The 22,050-nt window shown below is 36.5% G+C and overlaps 1 protein-coding gene across 10 annotated transcripts in view; it reads right to left on the bottom strand.

Moving 5' to 3' along the window:
• Window positions 1-22,050, bottom strand: part of ATP11B (ATPase phospholipid transporting 11B (putative)) — a 138,036-nt gene that overhangs the window by 70,516 nt on the left and 45,470 nt on the right. For all 10 annotated transcript variants that reach the window (XR_010943597.1, XM_067738164.1, XM_067738157.1 and 7 more), the window contains 10 exons: window positions 21,289-21,336; window positions 19,076-19,140; window positions 16,491-16,572; window positions 14,521-14,671; window positions 13,227-13,424; window positions 4,155-4,397; window positions 2,944-3,119; window positions 2,378-2,446; window positions 761-834; window positions 584-687 (listed from right to left, as the gene is read on the bottom strand). Coding sequence is in view for 9 of the 10 variants with exons in the window: in XM_067738164.1 (XP_067594265.1) it covers window positions 584-687; window positions 761-834; window positions 2,378-2,446; window positions 2,944-3,119; window positions 4,155-4,397; window positions 13,227-13,424; window positions 14,521-14,671; window positions 16,491-16,572; window positions 19,076-19,140; window positions 21,289-21,336 (1,210 nt within the window). In the remaining variant the exon portion in view is untranslated. The remainder of the gene's footprint in view (window positions 1-583; window positions 688-760; window positions 835-2,377; window positions 2,447-2,943; window positions 3,120-4,154; window positions 4,398-13,226; window positions 13,425-14,520; window positions 14,672-16,490; window positions 16,573-19,075; window positions 19,141-21,288; window positions 21,337-22,050) is intronic.

Raw genomic sequence — 22,050 nt, 5'->3', positions numbered from 1 at the left:
GTGTAGATGTATGTTTTCAATTCTCTTGGATGTATACCTAGGAGTGAAATTTCTAAGTATATAGTAACTCTATATTACTCTATGTTCTATGAGGAATTGTAAAACTATTTTTGGAAGTGGCCATATCATTTATATTCCCATCAGCAATGTTATCAGGGTTCCAGTTTCTACACATACTTGGGATTTTCGTACGTCTCTTTTTTTTTTTGGTGGGGGGGTCATGCTGCACAGCATGCAGGATCTTAATCCCCCGACCAGGGATGGAACCCATGCCCCCTGCAATGGAAGCACGGAGTCTTAACCACTGGACTGCCAGGGAAGTCCCTCCCTTTTTAGTATAGCAATCTGAGTGGTCCTTGTAGCCATAAGTACTCTGGCTGTACTAGGTGCAAAGAGAAGACATATTTTAGCAGGTTAAAAAAGGTCACATTTTAACCAACGAATGAGGAGCCAACATATAATGTAACAGAACTGCAGAATTTCTATAATTTTTGATAAAATACTAATGCAAAAATGAAACCCCAAATCTTTCATATATATATATATTTTTAGCGGTTTTTAAATTAGAGAAATTTGCACTTACCAAAGCAAATTCATCTACATGAATTCTTGTTTTTTCTATTTCTCCACCTATACATTCCGGGAGAACTGATGATTCGGCTCCTTTAACAAATAAAAGTTTCTCACCTAAAAAGAAAAATGAGTTATTAAGTTCTTAGTATTACATAACTAAAAATTCATGAACATTTAAATTGGTTACCTGAAGGTGCCTGAACAATTACACTCATTCTTCTACGATCTGAATTAAATTCCAGAATATGAAGCAGTTTGTACCTAAGGAAGAAAAAATAAGAAAGACAAAATCTGTACTTTTTTGAATATTAAGTGAATATTTGGAAAGAATCCCTATAAAAGATAAAATGGTTAATTTAGAACAAGAAATTAATCTCACTTACATTTTTCAAGATGATGGATTATGAGTCATTAATAACACAAGACAGAAAAAGAAGGAACTGACATTTATTAAGTACTTACCAAATCCCACGTACCTTACATACCTTATATCATTTAATACCCATGAGAACCAAAGGAGGTAGGTCTTATCTCATTTTACAGGTGAGGACTATTAAACTCAGAAAGATACACTCATTTACCTTAAGTCAAATAAGCATGTGAATGGCACAGCAAGGAATGGAATACATATCTGCCCAGCTTCATGTTTTTCCTCACTAAAAAAGGTGACTGATTCTCAACTCTTTTTTCTGCCTAAACACACCTGAGAAATACGAACACTCACATTAGTAACAGAGGCTCATTACAGCAGTGATTCTGAACCTACGACAGGGCATGTGTGTGCAGTTGGGGGACACAAAGGCCTCTCTAGGGAGCTGTAAAAGAATTTGTGTGGATGGGTCAGGTGTGGATTGAAAAGTCTTCTAGATGAATTTATACAATGATGTACATATGGAATGTTTTGGCACATCTCAAAGAAAAACACTGAGTAGAATGGTTTATAAGTTGATAAAATGAGCTAGACAGGCTCCCAGATAAAAGTAGCCAAAGACTGGGCACTATTTAGTTCAGAAAAGCATAGTCTGGAAAAGCACAAGTGGAGCTGAGATATGATCAGAAATGATAAAACCACGAAAGATATGAATGTGATAAGAATGGACTAATTTATCAAACAGAGGAAATACTGGAAATAATACAACAGTTCCTTAATGTTTGAAAGATAAAAATCATAGGAAAGATAAGGAAGTTTTTATTTAGTGAGTAGAAATTTACAAAACTCATTATCCTAAGAATGTGTAAAAATAAACACATAAGTAAATTCAAGAACCATTAAGCTAAACTACAGATGAAAGTTTCAGAGTATTATACTGTTACTACCATGATGAGATACAATGTAATACTGACATCATTCTAGAGCAGGTGTCAGTAAACTTTTCCTGTAAGGGGCCAGACAGTAAATACTTTAGGCTTTGAAGACCATATATGATCTCTGCTGCATATTTTTTTGCTTTGGAAAACACTTTAAAAATGTAATTTAGGGGGCTTCCCTGGTGGCGCAGTGGTTGAGAGTCCGCCTGCCGATGCAGCGGACGCGGGTTCGTGCCCTTGTCCGGGAAGATCCCACATACCGCGGAGCGGCTGGGCTCCTGAGCCATGGCCACTGAGCCTGCGTGTCCGGAGCCTGTGCTCCGCAACGGGAGAGGCCACAACAGTGAGAGGCCCGCATACCGCAAAAAAAAAAAAAAAAAATGTAATTTAGTTTGCAGGCTGTAGGCCAGATCTGGTTTCTGGGTCATAGTTTACCAATTCCTGTTCTATAGTAAACACTTAATATATAGAAAATTACAATACAGAAAAAAATTACCGTTCCAGTTTTCCAAGTGTTTTAACTTCCATAGTTTCTCCAGAATTGCCAATAAATACAATGCCAAATCTAGGGAATAAAAGGAGAAAGAAATATAAGACTTAAAGGATGATATTTTATAATTCACAATATAACTAACTTGAATAAAATCATTTAAAATATAAGTTTAAGATGTATTTTAAAGTTATTTCCTTTGAGTATAGGATTATTTTTAAGAACTTGAAGGATAAGAGTAGATCCAAAACAATACATACACAAGTATTTCTCACAAATTATATTGTTCATATTTCACAGTAACCAGACTTTTAAAGAGATCTCTTCAAAATATGACTTAATGCAAGCCTGACAACAAAATTAATGACATTTCAAATTCTCATTTAAAATACTTTTATGTGTAAATATACATATAAATAAAATACCTTTATGTGTAAAAAAAGTGTAAAAATAAAATAAAATACCTTTATGTTTCTGAATTTTGTCTGAGAATTTAAAATTATGTTCTTGCATTTTCACATTTTCATTTAAAAGGTATTTTTCTGAAGATTTGAAAATTAAACTTAAACTACCTTGCAGCAGCTTCCACAAGAGCCTTTTCATCTGGTGAAGATGCATAGTACTCCAACTGGGAGGGTGCAAGGTTGGTTTGCCAGGGACCATCACCAATTCCATCAGTCTGAACACTGCTAATCTGCACAGTGTGACAGAGACTGACTACTTTAAAGAAGAGATCATGTTCTTTAATCTGTAGAAACATAATTAATATTCATAATAAAATATACCAATACCAAAAAACATGTAGGAACATGTAGGAAACCAGAAACAAAATTCTAAAAAATGCTAATACAGCTCATAATTTGATAAACTAAAACGTAGAACCAGAGTGCTACAATTCTGAATTGCATAAATAACAGTTGGTTGCTTCTGAATCCCAAGAGTAAAATGTCACATTTGCTTATGACCCTTCAACATCTGAGTATATTTTTAGGAGGCATAAACAAATTGCAAGTAAAGGTGAAAACTCTTTTGTGGAAGAACTGAGATCTCAAAAACTCTATTAAGCTCTATTCCTTAACAAAGTCCTCTTTATTTCAAGGCAGAAAGGGCTTTCTTTAACTTAGTCCCGTTTAAATACCCAGAGAACTAAAGTAGATGCATATATATATATACACACACACACACACACACACACACACATATATATATATATATATTTTTTTTTTTTTTGCGGTACGTGGGCCTCTCACTGTTGTGGCCTCTCCCGCTGCGAAGCATAGGCTCCAGACGTGCAGGCTCAGCGGCCATGGCTCACGGACCCAGCCGCTCCACGGCATGCGGGATCTTCCCGGACCGGGGCACAAACCCACATTCCCTGCATCGGCAGGCGGACTCTCAACCACTGCGCCACCAGGGAAGCCCTATATATTTTTTTTTAGTGGAACATTTTATTTATTTATTTATTTTTAATAGATCTTTATTGGAGTATAATTGCTTCACAATACTGTGTTACTTTCTGTTGCACAACAAAGCGAATCAGCCATACGTATACACATGTCCCCATATCCCCTTCCTCTTGAGCCTCCCTCCCTAAAGTAGATGCATATTAAGTGACAAACTGGCTTATGACTATAAATTTTCAGTGCTGAATCAAAGGCTAAACATTTCAAATGTATATTCCTTGCCCCACTAACACTTAAACTTTTTCTCCTACAACCCACCAACTAACAAAGAATTACTATTTCAAATGAAACTCCTATTTATTAACTTAAAAATTGCTTACTAGTTCAGTTTCATTTTCAGGACTGGTTCTAAAAGAGGAACTGGTTGCAAGATGGGATAAGTTGTTAAGATGGGATAAACTACTAAGATAAGATAAGTTTCCATCTGAAGAGTCTGGTGTTGGTCCTTCAGATACAAGTCTACCATTGATTTCTTGGTATTTTATACCATTAATTGAACATTCCCGAAACTGCATCTCGTTTTCGGTCAGTGTACCAGTTTTGTCTGTAAACACATACTCGACCTAGAAATAGAAAACAAAAGAAAACAAACCTTTATGTTCAGGGCATTATGTTAAACAAAAAAACTTTGTACTCTGGCTCCTGAAGTTGTTTACCTATTAACATTGATATACTCATGTTAAAAGTCTTACTTATAATCTGAGCACAAGCAAATAATTAAAGATGCCACAGAAACAAAACAGGGTAATACAAAATATTTAAAATCTATATACTCTTTGAAGTCTGTGGCATCTTTAGGTTCATGTTCATCTATAGAGTTGACTGATAATTTCTGCTGAACAAGCAGGAGAAATACGAACTGCAGTTATTCTCTCTGGGTAAACTGAGGAAAAGTCAATACTGATATTTGGGGATAACCCCCAAAAACAGCTGGGCTGCCAGGCTTTTCTAGGGAGAACTTTTGGACTTGTAAAGAAAACCAAAGATTAGCATTCATTTGAGGATATCCCCTTACATGAAAAGGCAAAGAGAGTCTAAAACAAATGACAGGCAGTTCCACGATAACACTGTCTTGAAAACACAAGAACTTATTACAGTGAGACTGATATATAAGGGAACAATTTGAGCATAATATGAACTTTGCGTTTGATTATGAACAGTTTCATCTGTGAGAAACACTAGGTGAACACAGAAAACTGCATCTAGCATACATGAAATATACAAACCTCAAACAGCTAGTAGCTACTTCAGGTCACCATGTGTGTTATGAGCCGTAACAATTCACATCTGGTATCATACTTTCCTTCTGTTTTCAGACAACCTTCCTTCCAATACTTCACAATAACACACAAATTGCAATACTTCTGATGGCCACTTTCACAAGAAAACTTCAGGTCATTTTCAAGATAAAGTGCCATATTTATTGTAGTATTTATGTATTTCTTAACAATCTAGCAAGTCCTGTTGTCATTAGGTTCTTATCTTTTTTGTTGTTTTTTGCGGTAAGCAGGCCTCTCACCACCGTGGCCTCTCCCGTTACGGAACACAGGCTCCAGACGCGCAGGCTCAGCGGCCATGGCTCACGGGCCCAGCCACTCTGCAGCATGTGGGATCCTCCCGGACCGGGGCACGAACCCGCGCCCCTGCATCGGCAGGCGGACCCCGAACCACTGCGCCACCAGGGAGGCCCTTATTTTTTTATTTTAAATGTGTTACAAAGTTTTTGTTGTATCCCAATTCCATTTTCCCATAAGCCCTGTGTTTTTTTTTTTTTTTTTTTTTGCGGTACACGGGCCTCTCACCGTTGTGGCCTTCTCCCGTTGCGGAGCACAGGCTTACGGATGCGCAGGCTCAGCGGCCATGGCTCACGGGCCCAGCCACTCTGCGGCATGTGGGATCTTCCTGGACCGGGGCATGAACCCGTGTCCCCTGCATCGGCAGGCGGACTCCCAACCACTGCACCACCAGGGAAGCCCAGCCCTGTGGTTTTTACTAAGTAATTTTGCATAGCACAGTGATTTTAGGAATACATATGTCACATTACAGCGGAACTGATGTACTGAGAAAGGAACTAGGAAAAAACTGAGAAAATGCAACTAGCAGAAGGCTTTAAAGAAACTGTCATTAATATCCTCAAAGAGGTGAAAGAACAGATTATATTCAAGAAACAAGAATAAGATGTAATTAAAAGACGACCATTCTGGGAATTCCCTGGCTGTGCAGTGGTTAGGACTCTGCGTTTCCACTGCGGGGACATGGGTTCGATCCCTAGTAGGGGAACTGAGATCCCGCAAGCTGTGTGGCCAAAAAAAAAAAAAAAAAAAAAAAGACCATTCAGATATACTAGGATATTAGAAATTAAAAACATTACAATACAAATAAAAGAAATCAAAAGATAGGTGGAACCAGAGGGCAGACGGCAGAAGCAAGAAGAACTACAATCCTGCAGCCTGTGTAAAAAAAACCACATTCACAGAAAGACAGACAAGATGAAAAGGCAGAGGGCTATGTACCAGATGAAGGAACAAGATAAAAACCCAGAAAAACAACTAAATGAAGTGGAGATAGGCAACCTTCCAAAAATAAATTTCAGAATAATGATAGTGAAGATGATCCAGGACCTTAGAAAAAGAATGGAGGCAAAGATCGAGAAGATGCAAGAAATGTTTAACAAAGACCTAGAAGAATTAAAGAACAAACAAACAGAGATGAACAATACAATAAATGACAATGAAAACTACACTAGAAGGAATCAATAGCAGAATAACTGAGGCAGAAGAACAGATAAGTGACCTGAAGACAGAATGGTGGAATTCACTGCTGTGGAACAGAACTAAAGAAAAAAGAATGAAAAGAAATGAAGACAGCCTAAGAGACCTCTGGGACAACATTAAACGCAACAACATTCGCATCGTAAGGGTCGCAGAAGAAGAGAGAGAGAAAGAACCAGAGAAAATATCTGAAGAAATTATAGTCAAAAACTTCCCTAACATGGGAAAGGAAATAGCCACCCGAGTCCAGGAAGCGCAGCGAGTCGCATACAGGATAAACCCAAGGAGAAACACGCCGAGGCACATAGTAATCAAATTGGCAAAAATTAAAGACGAAGAAAAATTATCAAAAGCAGCAAGGGAAAAACGACAAATAACATACAAGGGAACTCCCATAAGGTTAACAGCTGATTTCTCAGCAGAAACTCTATAAGCCAGAAGGGAGTGGCATGATCTGCTTAAAGTGATGAAAGGGAAGAACCTACAGCCAAGATTACTCTACCCAGCAAGGATCTCATTCAGATTTGATGGAGAAATCAAAAGCTTTACAAATAAGCAAAAGCTAAGACAATTCAGCACCACCAAACCAGCTTTACAACAAATGCTAAAGGAACCTCTCTAAGCGGGAAACAAAAGAGAAGAAAAGGACCTACAAAAACAAACCCAAAACAATTCAGAAAATGGTCAGAGGAACATACATATCGATAATTACCTTAAACGTGAATGGATTCAATGCTCCAACCAAAACACACAGGCTTGCTGAATGGATACAAAAACAAGACCCGTATATATGCCTGTCTACAAAAGACGCACTTCAGACCTAGGGACACATACAGACTGAAAGTGAGGGGATGTAAAAAGATAGTCCATGCAAATGGAAACCAAAAGAAAGCTGGTATATCAATACTCATATCAGATAAACAGACTTTAAAATAATGTTACAAGAGACAAGGAAGGACACTACATAATGATCAAGGTATCGATCCAAGAAGAAGATATAACATTACAAATATATATGCACCCAACATAGGAGCACCTCAATATATAAGGCAACTGCTAACAGCTATAAAAGAGAAAATCGACAGCAACACAATAATAGTGGGGGACTTTAACACCTCACTTACACCAATGGGCAGATGATCCAAAATGAAAATAAATAAGGAAACAGAAGCTTTAAATGACACAAAAGACCAGATAGCATTAATTGATATTTATAGGACATTCCATCCAAAAATAGCAGATTACACTTTCTTCTCAAGTGCGCACGAACATTCTCCAGGATAGATAACATATTGGGTCACAAATCAAGCCTCAGTAAATTTAAGAAAATTGAAATCATATCAAGCATCTTTTCTGACCACAACACTATGAGATTAGAAATGAATTACAGGGGAAAAAAACGTAAAAAACACAAACACATTGAGGCTAAACAATACGTTACTAAATAACCAAGAGATTACTGAAGAAATCAAAGAGGAAATCAAAAAATACCTACAGACAAATGACAATGAAAACACGACGATCCAAAACCTATGGGATGCAGCAAAAGCAGTTCTAAGAAGGAAGTTTATAGCTATAAAAGCCAACCTCAAGAAACAAGAAAAATCTCAAGTAAACAATCTAACCTTACACCCAAAGGAACTAGAGAAAGAAGAACAAACAAAACCCAGAGTTAGCAGAAGGAAAGAAATCATAAAAATCAGAGCAGAAATAAATGAAATAGAAACAAAGAAAACAATAGCAAAGATCCAATAAAACTAAAAGCTGGTTCTTTGAGAAGATAAACAAAATCGATAAACCATTAGCCAGACTCATCAAGAAAAAGAGGGAGAGGACTCAAATCAATAAAATTAGAAATGAAAAAGGAGAAGTTACAACAGACACCACAGAAATACAAAGCATCCTAAGAGACTACTACAAGCAACTCTATGCCAATAAAATGGACAACCTGGAAGAAATGGACAAATTCTTAGAAAGGTATAACCTTCCAGGACTGAATCAGGAAGAAACAGAAAATATGCACAGACCAATCACAAGTAATGAAATTGAAACTGTGATTAAAAATCTTCCAACATGGGCTTCCCTGATGGCACAGTGGTTGAGAGTCCGCCTGCCGATGCAGGGGATAAGGGTTCGTGCCCCGGTCCGGGAAGATCCCATGCCACAGAGCGGCTGGGACCGTGAGCTATGGCCGCTGAGCCTGCGCGTTTGGAGCCTGTGCTCTGCAATGGGAGAGGCCACAACAGTGAGAGGCCCACGTACCGAAAAAAAAAAAAAAAATCTTCCAACAAACCAAAGTCCAGGACCAGACGGCTTCACAGGTGAATTCTATCAAACGTTTAGAGAAGAGTTAACATCCATCCTTCTCATACTTTTCCAAAAAACTGCAGAGGAAGGAGCACTCCCAAACTCATTCTACGAGGCCACCATCACCCTGATACGAAAACCAGACAAAGATACCACAAAAAAAGAAAATTACAGACCAATATCACTGATAAATATAGATGCAAAAATCCTAACAAAATACCAGCAAACAGAATCCAACAACACATTAAAAGGATCATACACCACGATCACGTGGGATTTATCCCAGGGATGCAAGGATTCTTCAATATACGCAAATCAATCAATGGGATACACCATATTAACAAACTGAAGAACAAAAACCATGATCATCTCAGTAGATGCAGAAAAAGCTTTTGACAAAATTCAACACCCATTTATGATAAAAACTCTCCCGAAAGTGGGCATAGAGGGAACCTACCTCAACATAATAAAGGCCATATATGACAAACCCACAGCAAACATCATTCTCAATGGTGAAAAACTGAAAGCATTTCCTCTAAGATCAAGAACGAGACAAGGATGTCCACTCTCACCACTATTATTCAACATAGTTTTGGAAGTCCTAACCATGGCAATCAGAGAAGAAAAAGAAATAAAAGGAATACAAATTGGAAAAGAAGAAGTAAAACTGTCACTGTCTGCAGATGACATGATACTATAAATACAGAATCCTAAAAATGCTACCAGAAAAATACTAGAGCTCATCAATAAATTTGGTAAAGTTGCAGGATACAAATTAATGCACAGAAATCTCTTGCATTCGTATACACTAATGATGAAAAATCTGAAAGAGAAATTATGGAAACACCCCCATTTACCACTGCAACAAAAAGAATAAAATACCTAGGAATAAACCTACCTAGGGAGACAAAAGACCTGTATACAGAAAACTATAAGACACTGATGAAAGAAATTAAAGATGATACCAACAGATGGAGAGATATAGCATGTTCTTGGACTGGAAGAATCAATAGTGAAAATGACTATACTACCCAAAGCAATCTACAGATTCAATGCAATCCCTATCAGATTACCAATGGCACTTTTTACGGAACTAGAACAAATCATCTTAAAATTTGTATGGAGACACAAAAGACCCCGAATAGCCAAAGCAGTCTTGAGGGGAAAAAACGGAGCTGGAGGAATCAGACTCCCTGACCTCAGACTATACTACAAAACTACAGTAATCAAGACAATATGGTACTGGCACAAAAACAGAAATACAGATCAATGGAACACGATAGAAAGCCCAGAGATAAACCCACGCAACTATGGTCAACTAATCTATGACAAAGGAGGCAAAGATATATGATGGAGAAAAGACAGTCTCTTCAGTAAGTGGTGCTGGGAAAACTGGACAGCTACATGTAAAAGAATGAAATTAGAACACTTCCTAACACCACACACAAAAATAAACTCAAAATGGATTCGAGACGTAAATTTAAGACCCGACACTATAAAACTCTTAGAGGAAGACATAGGAAGAACACTCTTTCACATAAATCACAGCATGATCTTTTTTGATCCACCTCCTAGAGTAATGGAAATAAAAACAAAAATAAACAAATGGGACCTAATGAAACTTCAAAGCTTTTGCACAGCAAAGGAAACCATAAATACGAAAAGACAACCCTCAGAATGGGAGAAAATATTTGCAAACGGAATCAACAGACAAAGGATTAATCCCCAAAATATATAAACAGCTCATGCAGCTCAATGTTAAAGAAACAAACAACCCAATCCAAAAATGGGCAGAAGACCTAAATAGACATTTCTCCAAAGAAGACATGCAGATGGCCAAGAAGCACATGAAAAGCTGTTCAACATCACTAATTATTAGAGAAATGCAAATCAAAACTTCAATGAGGCATCACCTCACACCAGTTAGAATGGGCATCATCAGAAAATCTACAAACAACAAATACTGGAGAGGGTGTGGAGAAAAGGGAACCCTCTTGCACTGTTGGTGGGAATGTAAATTGATACAGCCACTATGGAGAACAATATGGAGGTTCCTTAAAAAAGTAAAAATAGATTTACCATATGATCCAGCAATCCCACTACTGGGTATATACCCAGAGAAAACCATAATTCAAAAAGACACATGCACCCCAATGTTCACTGCAGCACTATTTACAACAGCCAGGTCATGGAAGCAACCTAAACGCCCATCGACAGATGAATGAATAAAGAAGATGTGGTACATATATACAATGGAATATTACTGAGCCATAAGAAGGAACGAAATTGAGTCATTTGTTGAGATGTGGACGGATCTACAGAGTGTCATACAGAGTGAAGTAAGTCAGAAAGAGAAAAACAAAGATCGTTTATTAATGCATGTATGTGGAACCTAGAAAAATGGTACAGATGAGCCAGTTTGCAGGGCAGAAGCTGAGACACAGATGTAGAGAACAGACATATGGACACCAAGTGAGGAAAATCGCCATGGGGGATGGTGGGGATGGTGTTGTGCTGAATTGGGCGATTGGGATTGACATGTATACACTGATGTGTATAAAACTGATGACTAATAAGAATCTGCAGTATAAAAAACAATGCAAAAAAAAAGATAGGTGGAAAGATAAAGTTCATGAATTCTCCCAAAAAGATTATAAAAACAGAGAAATTAAAATTGAAAGTCAAAGAAATCAGAGAGTCAAGATAAATGATCTGACATCCAAAATAATAAATTTCAAAAGAAAATCCCATAAAACATAAAAAGACACTTTACCAAAGAAATAATATAAGAAAAATTCCTAGAACTGAAGGACTTGTGTTTCCAGGCAAAAAGGGCTCACAGAGTTTATTGCCCAATGAAAGAAAAAAAAAAAGACTCACACCAAGGTATATCATAAAATTTCAGATTCATTGAATAAAGGAAAGATCCTAAAACACTAAACACTTCCTGAGATAAAACAACAGATCACACATAAAGAACTGAGAATCAGAATGGCATTGGATTTCTAAAAAAAACACTGGAAGCTAGAAATAAATGAAGAAATGCTTTTGAAATTTTGAGGAAAAATAATTTCCAACCTGGCATGTGTTACCCAGATAAATTATTTTTTTTAAGATTTGTTTATTATTTATTTATTTTATTAATATTTTATTTTTTGGGGGGCTGTGTTGGGTCTTATCTGCAGCACATGGGATCCTCGTTGAAGCATGCAGGATCTTTCATTACGGTGCGCAGGCTCCTCGTTGGAGTGCGCGGGCTCCTCACTGGAGTGTGCGAGCTCAGTAGTTGCTGCACGTGGGATCTTAGTTGCCCTGCGGCATGTGGGATCTTAGTTCCCTGACCAGGGATCAAAGCCGCGTCCCCTGCACTGCAAGGCAGATCCCTTACCACTGGACCACCAGTGAAGTCCCTACCCAGCTAAATTACTAATCAAGTGTAAGAAGGGAATAAAGATATTTTCAGACGTGCGAAGTTTCAAAGTATTTCCCTGTTATGCATCCTTTTTCAAGAAGTTATTAGATGTGTTCCACCAAAATAAGAGAATAATCAACAGGTGGGAAGACATGGGATCCAGAAGACAGGAAATCCAAAACGGGTGGGAGACAAAGGAAGTTCTAGGGTGATGGAAAAGCAAGTCCACGGTGACAGCAGAGAAGCAGGCCCAGAAAGAAGTCCAAATTGAAGCAGAAAAATAAAAGGCTTCAAAACAGAAAGTCAGCGAGATAACAAGAAAGAGAAAGGAAATCCTAGATTACCTGGTGTGTTTGAATACGTGGAGAGATGGTTCATATACTTGTCAGAGATTTGTTTGTGGTAAATGAAAATTAAGCAAATAAAAAACAGAGCAATTAACTCCAGCAAAACCAAAATACGTAAGAAAGAAAAATGTAAGTATAGTATTACAAAGAGAACAAGGAATTAGTAAATAATACCAAAACAGTCCTAATAATGTAAATGAATATTTATTAAATCCCAAATTGTGATTTAACAATACTGGGGTGTCATGGGGAGGCAAAGTTGGATATGTCTGGGTATGCGTGTGGAAGGAGTAGTGTAGTATTATATGTTTAGATTCCATAGTAAATAATGTCTCAAATTTAAAAATCAAGAAAGAATACTATATAGAAATACAGTGCTAAGTAATGAAAAAAACAGCTTAAGATTTCAAAATGGGAAACAAGAAATTAGGTGTGGAGTAAAGAAAGTGTGGCTGTTTTTTGGTATAAGCCTTGTAATATTTAGTTTTATTAGTCTTTGTACACTTATTATTTTGATAAAAATAACAAATTAGAAAAAAAACGGATCATTTTTACCTGTCCAAGTTCTTCATTCAGATCAGAAGTATTGACTTGAGCTTTCTGATCTGATTCTTCATGATAGAGATCAAGATCCCAGCCAATAAAAAATGATCCAAGAAATTTCTGCATTTCAACTGTCACATATAATGAAATTGGAATGATGAAATTGTAGAGTACCAAAAAAGCAAGGAAGTCTGAAATAAATTTCAGAATCTAGGGGAAAAAAATGATTGCTTGATAAGACAAAAATATGAAGGAAATTATCGGATAGTTTCATATCTCAACAGACCATCAACTATATTCTGAAGCAGAAAAGTCTCATGAAATGAAATTCATTTACTGAATTGTCTTTTTAACAGATTTCCTTTGGTTATTTTATTGCTCATTAGAATCCTGAACAAATTAAAAGAAGAAAGGTTAGAACCAAATTACTTAATTTGTGACTTTTTAGAAGCTACCAGAAAAGCTTGGTGTGACTGAAATTACTTATGACAAAATTATAATCAGAACCTCTGTAGCATACTTACCATTCTATTTCTACACATCAAAATCACAGATAACTAAAAACTGACGGTAATTTTAAAAATGCAAAATAATTGCTAGGCTAGAACTGCCAGAAATTAAAACTCTCAATTACAGATTACACAGGAATAGCCTACTTCAATGGCATAGCAGTTCCACATTTTAAAATATGTTCTGTAAAAGATAAAATACCTAATTGTAAATGATACTGAAAATATGTTCCTGTGATTATCTGCTTTTTGGTCTCTTGACATTCAAACTTATCTTCCAATATTTGCACTTTAATCTAAAGTGAAATTTGGAGAACAATTTACCAAAACTGCACGTTAACTTCTCCTGGTAGTCCATATTTACTCAGTTTAAAACTTTTTATGACATAATTCGTATTTACTTCATACCACCAATATATTGACAGTAAGACTCCTTGAATTATTCTGATAGAAGTGAAAATTCTATTTACATACAGTAAGTAGAATAAAAATTTCAATTTGTATTACTGAAGTGGAATGCCAATACAGATGACTTAAATGTCTGTGATCTCTTTTAATTATTCAAGTCATGCCATAGGGAATATAACTGCTTATGCTGTAAAATGTAAAAAGCATACCAGTACAAACATGCTGGCTACTCTTCACGTGCAATAACCTTTTGTCACCCTTCAATAGTGATAGTTTTAGGGATGACAGTGGTCACTCCTATCAGAAGTCACTACCAAAGCATTAAAAGAAATAAAATTTCCAAAGAATAAAATTTTCTTTGTAACAGAGTCAAGAACACCATGAAGTACCTTACTACTATTTCTTTGATGTTCTGTTTTTTGGTTATACCAAGGTTCATCCCATTTTTCTTCAGCTTGCCATGTATATTTCAAGATAGTACTGATGATGGCTTCAGAAATAAGAATTATTAGATAAATTATCAAAAATGTATTCATTGACCTGAAATGAAGAAAGAGAATATAAAATGTATCAATTATATGTTACTATACTCATTTGTTTGGAAATTAACATTGGTATTAAATAAGATACTAAATATCAATATATAAGATATAACGGTAGCTATTTAAAGGACACAGTCTATGTTTTTAAGAAATGACCATTCAATTCAATCCATTTACTAGAAATAAAAGAACAGATACATAAGATTACAAGCATATTTACTATAGTTAACTACTGTTCAAAATGCTTATAGTGGGCTTCTCTGGTGGTGCAGTGGTTAAGAATCCACCTGCCAACGCAGGGACATGGGTTTGAGCCCTGGTCTGGGAAGATCCCTCATGCTGCGGAGCAACTAAGCCCACGTGTGCCACAACTACTGAGCCTGCGCTCTAGAGCCCGCGAGCCACAACTAGAGAAAGCCTGCACACAGCAACGAAGACCCAATGCAGCCAAAAATAAATAAATAATTTTTTTTTTAAAAAAAAAGAAGAAGAGCACATTTCTGCATTAGCGTGTCCCAGGAAGAAGAGAGACATGAGAGGCAACGCTGAGTCATCCCAGCTCCTCTCAGCAGAGCTCAGCTGACCCTCAGCCAATCCACTCATCTGTGACAATGAATGGAAGTGAATGAGTTGTAGGACAGTTTATGATGCAGCAATTTGGTGGCAGTAGCTCACTGGTACACCCTCTATGTTGGTACTTCCCCTCAGCCAATAAACCTAAGTCTCCCATTAGGCAGGGAGACTCCCAAAAGTCTTTTCTTTGGGGGGGAAAAAAATTGAAATCTTGCCATCTGTGACAACATGGATGAATCTAGAGGTTATTATGCTAAGTCAGACAGAAAAAGACAAATACCGTATGATCTCACTTATATGTGGAATCTAGAATAACAAAACAGGGACTTCCCTGGTGGTCCAGTGGTTAAGACTCTGCTTTCCAATGCAGGGGGTGTGGGTTCGATCCCTGGTCAGGGAGCTAAGAACACACACACAGTCCCTGGTTGGGACGCTAAGATCCCACATGCCTTAAAAAATCCAAAAAAATAAAACAGAAGCAACATTGTAACGAATTCAATAAAGACTTTCAAAAATGGTCCACATCAAAAAAATAAATAAATAAAAATTTAAAAAATTAAAAAACAAAACAAAATGAAAACAGACTCATAGATACAAATAGGTGGTTGCTTGCTGGTATTGGGGGGATGGGTAAAATAGGTGAAAGGGATTAAGAGGTATAAACCTTGGGTTATAAAATAAGTAAGCCATGAGAATGTAATATACAGCATAAGGAATATGGTCAATATTATTGCAATAACTTTGTATGGGGCCAGACAATTACTAGACTTACTGTGGTCAACATTTCATAATGTATGCAAATGTCAAATCACTATGTACTACACCTGAAACTAACATAATATTTTACGTCAACTATATTTCAATAAATTAAAATTAAATAAATAAAAATGAGAAACCATCCCTATCTTCAAGGATACCATCGTTTGTTGACTTGAAATATATATTTTTATATACATATTTTCTACATATAGAATAATATACATAGCAATAGTAATATTGGGACTTCCATGGTAGCTCAGTGGTTAAGACTCTGCGCTCCCAATGCAGGGGGCCTGGGTTTGATCCCTGGTCAGGGAACTAGATCCCACATGCATGCCACAACTAAGAGTTCACATGTTGCAACTAAGGAGCCCTCAAGCGACAACTAAGGACCTGCCTGCTTCAACTAAGACCCAGTGCAAGAAAATAAATTAATTTTTTAAAAGTCCTATTTATGTGTAAATAAATGAAAATAGTTTTCTTACTTTTCTACTGCAGATCGTTTCTGTGATTTGCTCTTGTAATTTAATGCCATCTTAGTTTCCATTCCAGTATACACAGCAACACCTGCAAAACAAACAGTCTTAAGATAATCCTCTACCATGTTTCACAAAAGAAATGTACTCACTAGCACGAAAGAAAATCTAAGAAACTGTATCATCTGAGAGTTGTCAGAATTTGGCTTTCCTTTAAGTCTTTCTGGAGTTTTTTTTAAAAGGCTTTCCAAGTGCAATTTTGGGAAATTCCAGTCATTCAACCGGTTGAATGAGGAAGGCATGTGGGTTCTGTTCCTGAATTATAACTGGGATATCTGAATGAAAGAGGTATTATTTGAGTTGGAATTGATGGAGGAAAGAATTCGGAAAGATAAAGAAGGCAGGGAAGGCCATTACAGACAGAGCAAACAGTGTTAACAAAGACAAATAGAAAAGCGCTTTCTGTTTGGCTGTAACAATGGATTGGTGTCAGTTTGAAAGACCTTGAATGCCAGAATCTGGAGTCTAGACATAATCTCATAAGCACTGGAAAGATAATATGGAATGTCAGAGTAAATGAAATAAACACAAGGAAAGTGCTATTTTAAAAATATGTGCCTACGTGAATGACTGAGATGAGAATGACAGTAATAAGGGGACTAAAACTGGGGTAGGACCAGTCTTATTTAAAAACTTTGGAGTTAGAGCTTGGTTTGAAGGCTAGCTCTGCCACTTATCAGTTCTGTGACCTTGAGTAAGTTATCTAATCTTTCTGAGACTCAATTTCCCCATCTTTAAATGGGAAAAATACCTAATAAAACTGGTATGAGAGTTGTGTGGCAGATTAGCAAAATGCCTAGAAACAGAAAGACGATCAATAATTGGAATTTTCACTATTGGAATTATCCTTCCAAGGCAGGGATTACAACTCAAATGATAAAGGGCACCAAAATTATAAAAATGTGAGAAATGAGACAAAATGGTACAACACAGAGAGGTGGTGCTGAGGAAAACAATAGCAGACCCATTTAAAGGCATTCAAATACACGTTTCCTAAATTGAGTGTGAAAGGTGTTACTGCTAGAGAGGTGTTAAAATACAGCATTACACGAGAGGGCCTAAAAGCCCTGGAGGTTTTCTCTGGCTTCTGCCATTAAAACTTTACTATGGTCCCCTTTTTAAAATTGTGGTAAAATACACATAACATACAGTTTGCCTTTTTAATACAATTCAGTGGCACTTAGTTACATTCACAATGTTGTGCAACCATCCTATCTAAGTTGAGAATATTTCATCACCCGCCCCCCCGCCAAAAAAATCCTGTACCCATTAAACAATCATTCCCAATTCCCCTCCACTCCCCAGATGCTGGGAACCACTAATCTACTTTCTGTCTCTATGAATTTGCCTGTTTTGGGTTTTAAGTATAAATGGAATCATACAATATGTGGCCTTTTGTGTTTGACTTCGTTCACTAAGCATAATGTTTTCAAAGTTTATATATGTTGTAGCATATATCAGTACTTCATTTCTTATGGATGAATAATATTCCATTACTTGGATATCCTACACTTTGTTTATCCATTCATTAGTTGGTAGACACTTGGGCAGTTTCTACCCTTTGGCTATTGTGAACAGTGCTGCTATGAACATTCTCATACAAGCCTTTGTTTGAGCACCTGTCTTCTTCAATTCTTTAGGGTATATAGCTAGAAGCAGAATTGCTGAGTGATACAGTAATTCTATGTTTAACTTATTGAGGAATTGCCAAACTATTTTCCACAGCAGCTGCAACATTCTACACTCCCACCAGCAATGTATGAGGGTTCCAGTTTCTCCACATTTTTGCCATACTAGTTATATTCCTTTTTAAAAAATATATGGAATTCTTTATCAGAGAGCCTAATACTGAGAGATAAGATACAGTACAGTTAACAGGAAAGAAGAGACTGAGGAAGAAGAGCTCAAAAGCTGTAAATATTCAGTGAATAACACAAGCTGGCCAGAATATGACGGGCCATTCCTGAAAGGCGAGGAGCCAGTTGACAGCTACAGGTTATCACTGACTTCACAATTTACCTAGAGTTGACTCAGAGCATAATGAATTAGTTTAGCTCGACAATGCAAGAGCACTATTTATTCATCCTTTTGATCCAGTCAGTGTATGTTCCAACAGTATCTGTTATATAGTCACAGATCAATAAGAATTCATTGAATGAATAAACAGATGAACAAATGAGTCAGCAGTTTTAACAATCCAATCTAAGAATAATCATAATGGAATTTTATACAAGTGGTTTACTGCACCAAGGTGTCAGAGTATATAGTTCTCAACACCATTAACAGAAGTGCCAGAATTATCTTAGCATGGAGTATTCACGAAGAAAATATAAGAGCAAGGTTCTAACCTATTACTCAAAAATAGGAATTAACAAAAAATATAACACAAAATTATATTAATACAATCTTTGAAAGAAAATTATCATAGACAATACATTATCTAACCAAAAGACCACAAATACTGTGCTTTTAAAAATACTTCATATAAAGCATCAAAACGAATCTATAATTTAAAATTTTCAATATATACAAACCAAAAATTTCTTTTGTGTTTTTTAATCTGGCTCCACGAAGCAAGAGACTCTCTGGCCCCAGAGGTCTAGGGAAAAAATAACCAAAATCATTGAATATATTAAAATTTCAATTAAATTTTAAAATGGCATCTTTAACAGATAGAAGGTACTTCAGCTATACTTATAACAATGCTTTCATATAAAACCAAAATCTCTGCTACTGTAAAGCTGTCGAGGTCAATCATGCTGCTAGTTACCATAACAACAAATATCTGCCTTAGCATTTCAGTCATTTTAAGATCAATGGCTCAGAAATAAGACTATGCCTGTAGATAAAATCACAAAGCCACTTGTTTCAGAAGTTTAAACATAAAACTCAACAAAACCAAAAATTAAGCAATGATTTTAAAATGTTTTACACAAGATAAAATTCTGAGCAAAATCAATTAACATTTTTCAAAGGGAAAATACAGAATTAAAATGCGGTGTAAACAGGTTGTGTGAAGAATAAAATGCAAAATAAACATAAATTGTAGTATGATTTGTATATAACTGCATGAGTTCTGCACAATTAAAATTATACTAGGTTATAGAAGATAACATAGTAAGTGAGTTAGTACTTTTTCTAGGCAAGATCAACACTACAACTTGACTACTTGCATTGCATACTTCTTGGAGCACAGGTCTTCTTGCTGTTTGAATTTCTCTCCATAAAGGAGATATAAAACGAGAAGAAATAACTAGAAAGGAAAATTGTATTTTCTTAGTGATAGCAAATGATAAGACTCTGGTATGGATAAGTAAAAAAGCCTTGATTTTGTTGATATTCCTTATCATAAGGCTTTTCTGAAATATACATACACAGTTATCCAAATCAAACAGAATCTGAACCAATTCTGAAGAGGTCTGCAAACCTAAACACTGTAAAAAAAAAATAATCCAATGAACACAGTCGGTGGGGGGCCAGGTGTTTGGGCTATGGTTAACAAGTATGGTTTTATTATATAGTCGTATCTGGAGCACCCTGAATGGATATTCCAAAATCAATTATTCAGGAGCCATATTATAGCTCTTTTCTACTTGGTTTTGGTTCCAGCAATGAATAGAAAAACTTTGAGCTCATGTTGGCATATAAAATTGGGATATAATGATAGAAAGCTTCAAATTAAAAGATAATTCATCAGTTCACTCTGGTTGCTTTAGCAAAGAACATGGCTCTTTTTTTTTAAAAAAACCATTCTACCTGCTAAGGTAACATAATTGATCTTTTCCTTTACCAGCCACAATATCTTAATGCAATCCATACTACGTATCCACACATGCATCCCAATATGTCACTGTAGAAATCAAAATAAAACCCAGTCACTGTTATTCAGCAGGGGTCCTACACTTAAAAAGACCTTGTTACAGTTTATTGAACGTGCTCCTGTGTTGACTTTTATTAAAAGTGTGAATCCATGCTGATGCATATTTTTGGTAGCTTGTCTTGAGGATTTCATTTTTAAAAATTCTCAACTCTTTATGTCAGTGACTTATTTCATGCAGTCAGTATAAATTGAACGTCTCCAGAAAAGAGGTGGAGTGCTAAGTTAACTAGAAGTTCAAGGGCTGATTCCAAGGTTTTTTCTAAATTCAGCTTTGTGGTCATGAGTAACAATGTAATCTCACCCTATCAGAAAATCTTTGAAATGAGCCAAAGCCTTTCATGTAGGTACCAGAAATTAACCTGAATATTGAGGGAAAACAAATCAAAACAACCAACCAACCAAATAACCAATCAGAAGAGTATATAAGAAGTTACTGGCCAATAAATACTCTAGTTTGTAAGGAATGATCTTGAAGTGAAGAAGACCATAATATTTTTATTTGTTAAACATTACATAAGACATTTTTTGTATTAGAGACTTATGTGGTGGTACGTTTAGATGTGTAAGGATCTGGATAGGGACCACTATGATTCCTTTATGTTACTACCCAATATATCAGACAAAGAAATATGAGTACACAAATAATCTTACTAAATGTTTTTGATGTCATTTCCTGGCATTTGCTTCATCCTCATCTCATCTGCTGCTGCTAGAAATTACTAGAAGACGAAATGCTAAATGTTTTTAAATTAACCCTTTCCCATGATATGGGATATGGATATACTTGATATGGATATACTTGATTTTAGTCCCTCCCCCAAACAATTCTCACTTATAAGCGATTGGATAATACAAATTTATTCTTACCTTACAATTTCTTCCATTTGTTGAGTTATTATCATTCGTCCCATGAATCTATCAAAGAATTCACTATGTTACAAAAAAACTAATGAATGATACATTACTTATGACATCAATGGGTGGAAAATTTTAAGACAGTTCTGGCACTATTCTTAGATACGAAACAAAACCAACCTTTTGCATATATGAATGGTCCAATATTCATGTTAGAAATTACAAAGGTAAATCAGTCATTAAGCTTTAAAAAATTAATATTCTTAGAGTCCCAGGGAGCGATCAGGGGTGCTGTTTGTCTTACCATCCTCTTCTGCTTCACCCCTTTCCCTTTCCTGAACTGTTTTGTGGAGGAGCAGTGTAAAGCCTTCCCTCACTATGAAGTGTGCTCCTTGCCATCTGCTGCATAATCTTCCTGGGCTTCGCAGATGATGTACTGAATCTGCACTGGCGCTATAAGCTGCTGCTGCTGCCCACAGCTGCCTCACACTACTTCTCCTCATGGTCTATTTCGCCAACTTTGGCAACACGACCTTTTTGGTACCCAAGCCTTCTGCCCAATTCTTGGCCTGCATCTAGACTTGGGGATCCTGTACTATGTCTACATGGGGCTGCTGGCAGCGTTCTGTACATGACCCTCGTCAACTTGCTACTTAAAGTCTTTGGGCCCATGCATTAGAGAAACCTCACTCTGCTCCTGCTGCTGCTACATGTCATGGGCAGTGTTGTCACCTTCTCCAATGGGTACCAGCTTGTCGAACTCTTCTGTGATGT

This window comes from Pseudorca crassidens, chromosome 5 (assembly GCF_039906515.1).
Source record: "Pseudorca crassidens isolate mPseCra1 chromosome 5, mPseCra1.hap1, whole genome shotgun sequence".
NCBI lineage: Eukaryota > Metazoa > Chordata > Mammalia > Artiodactyla > Delphinidae > Pseudorca > Pseudorca crassidens.
The sequence above is the reverse complement of the archived record's forward strand: the minus strand, read 5'-3'. Positions and strand labels throughout refer to the sequence as shown.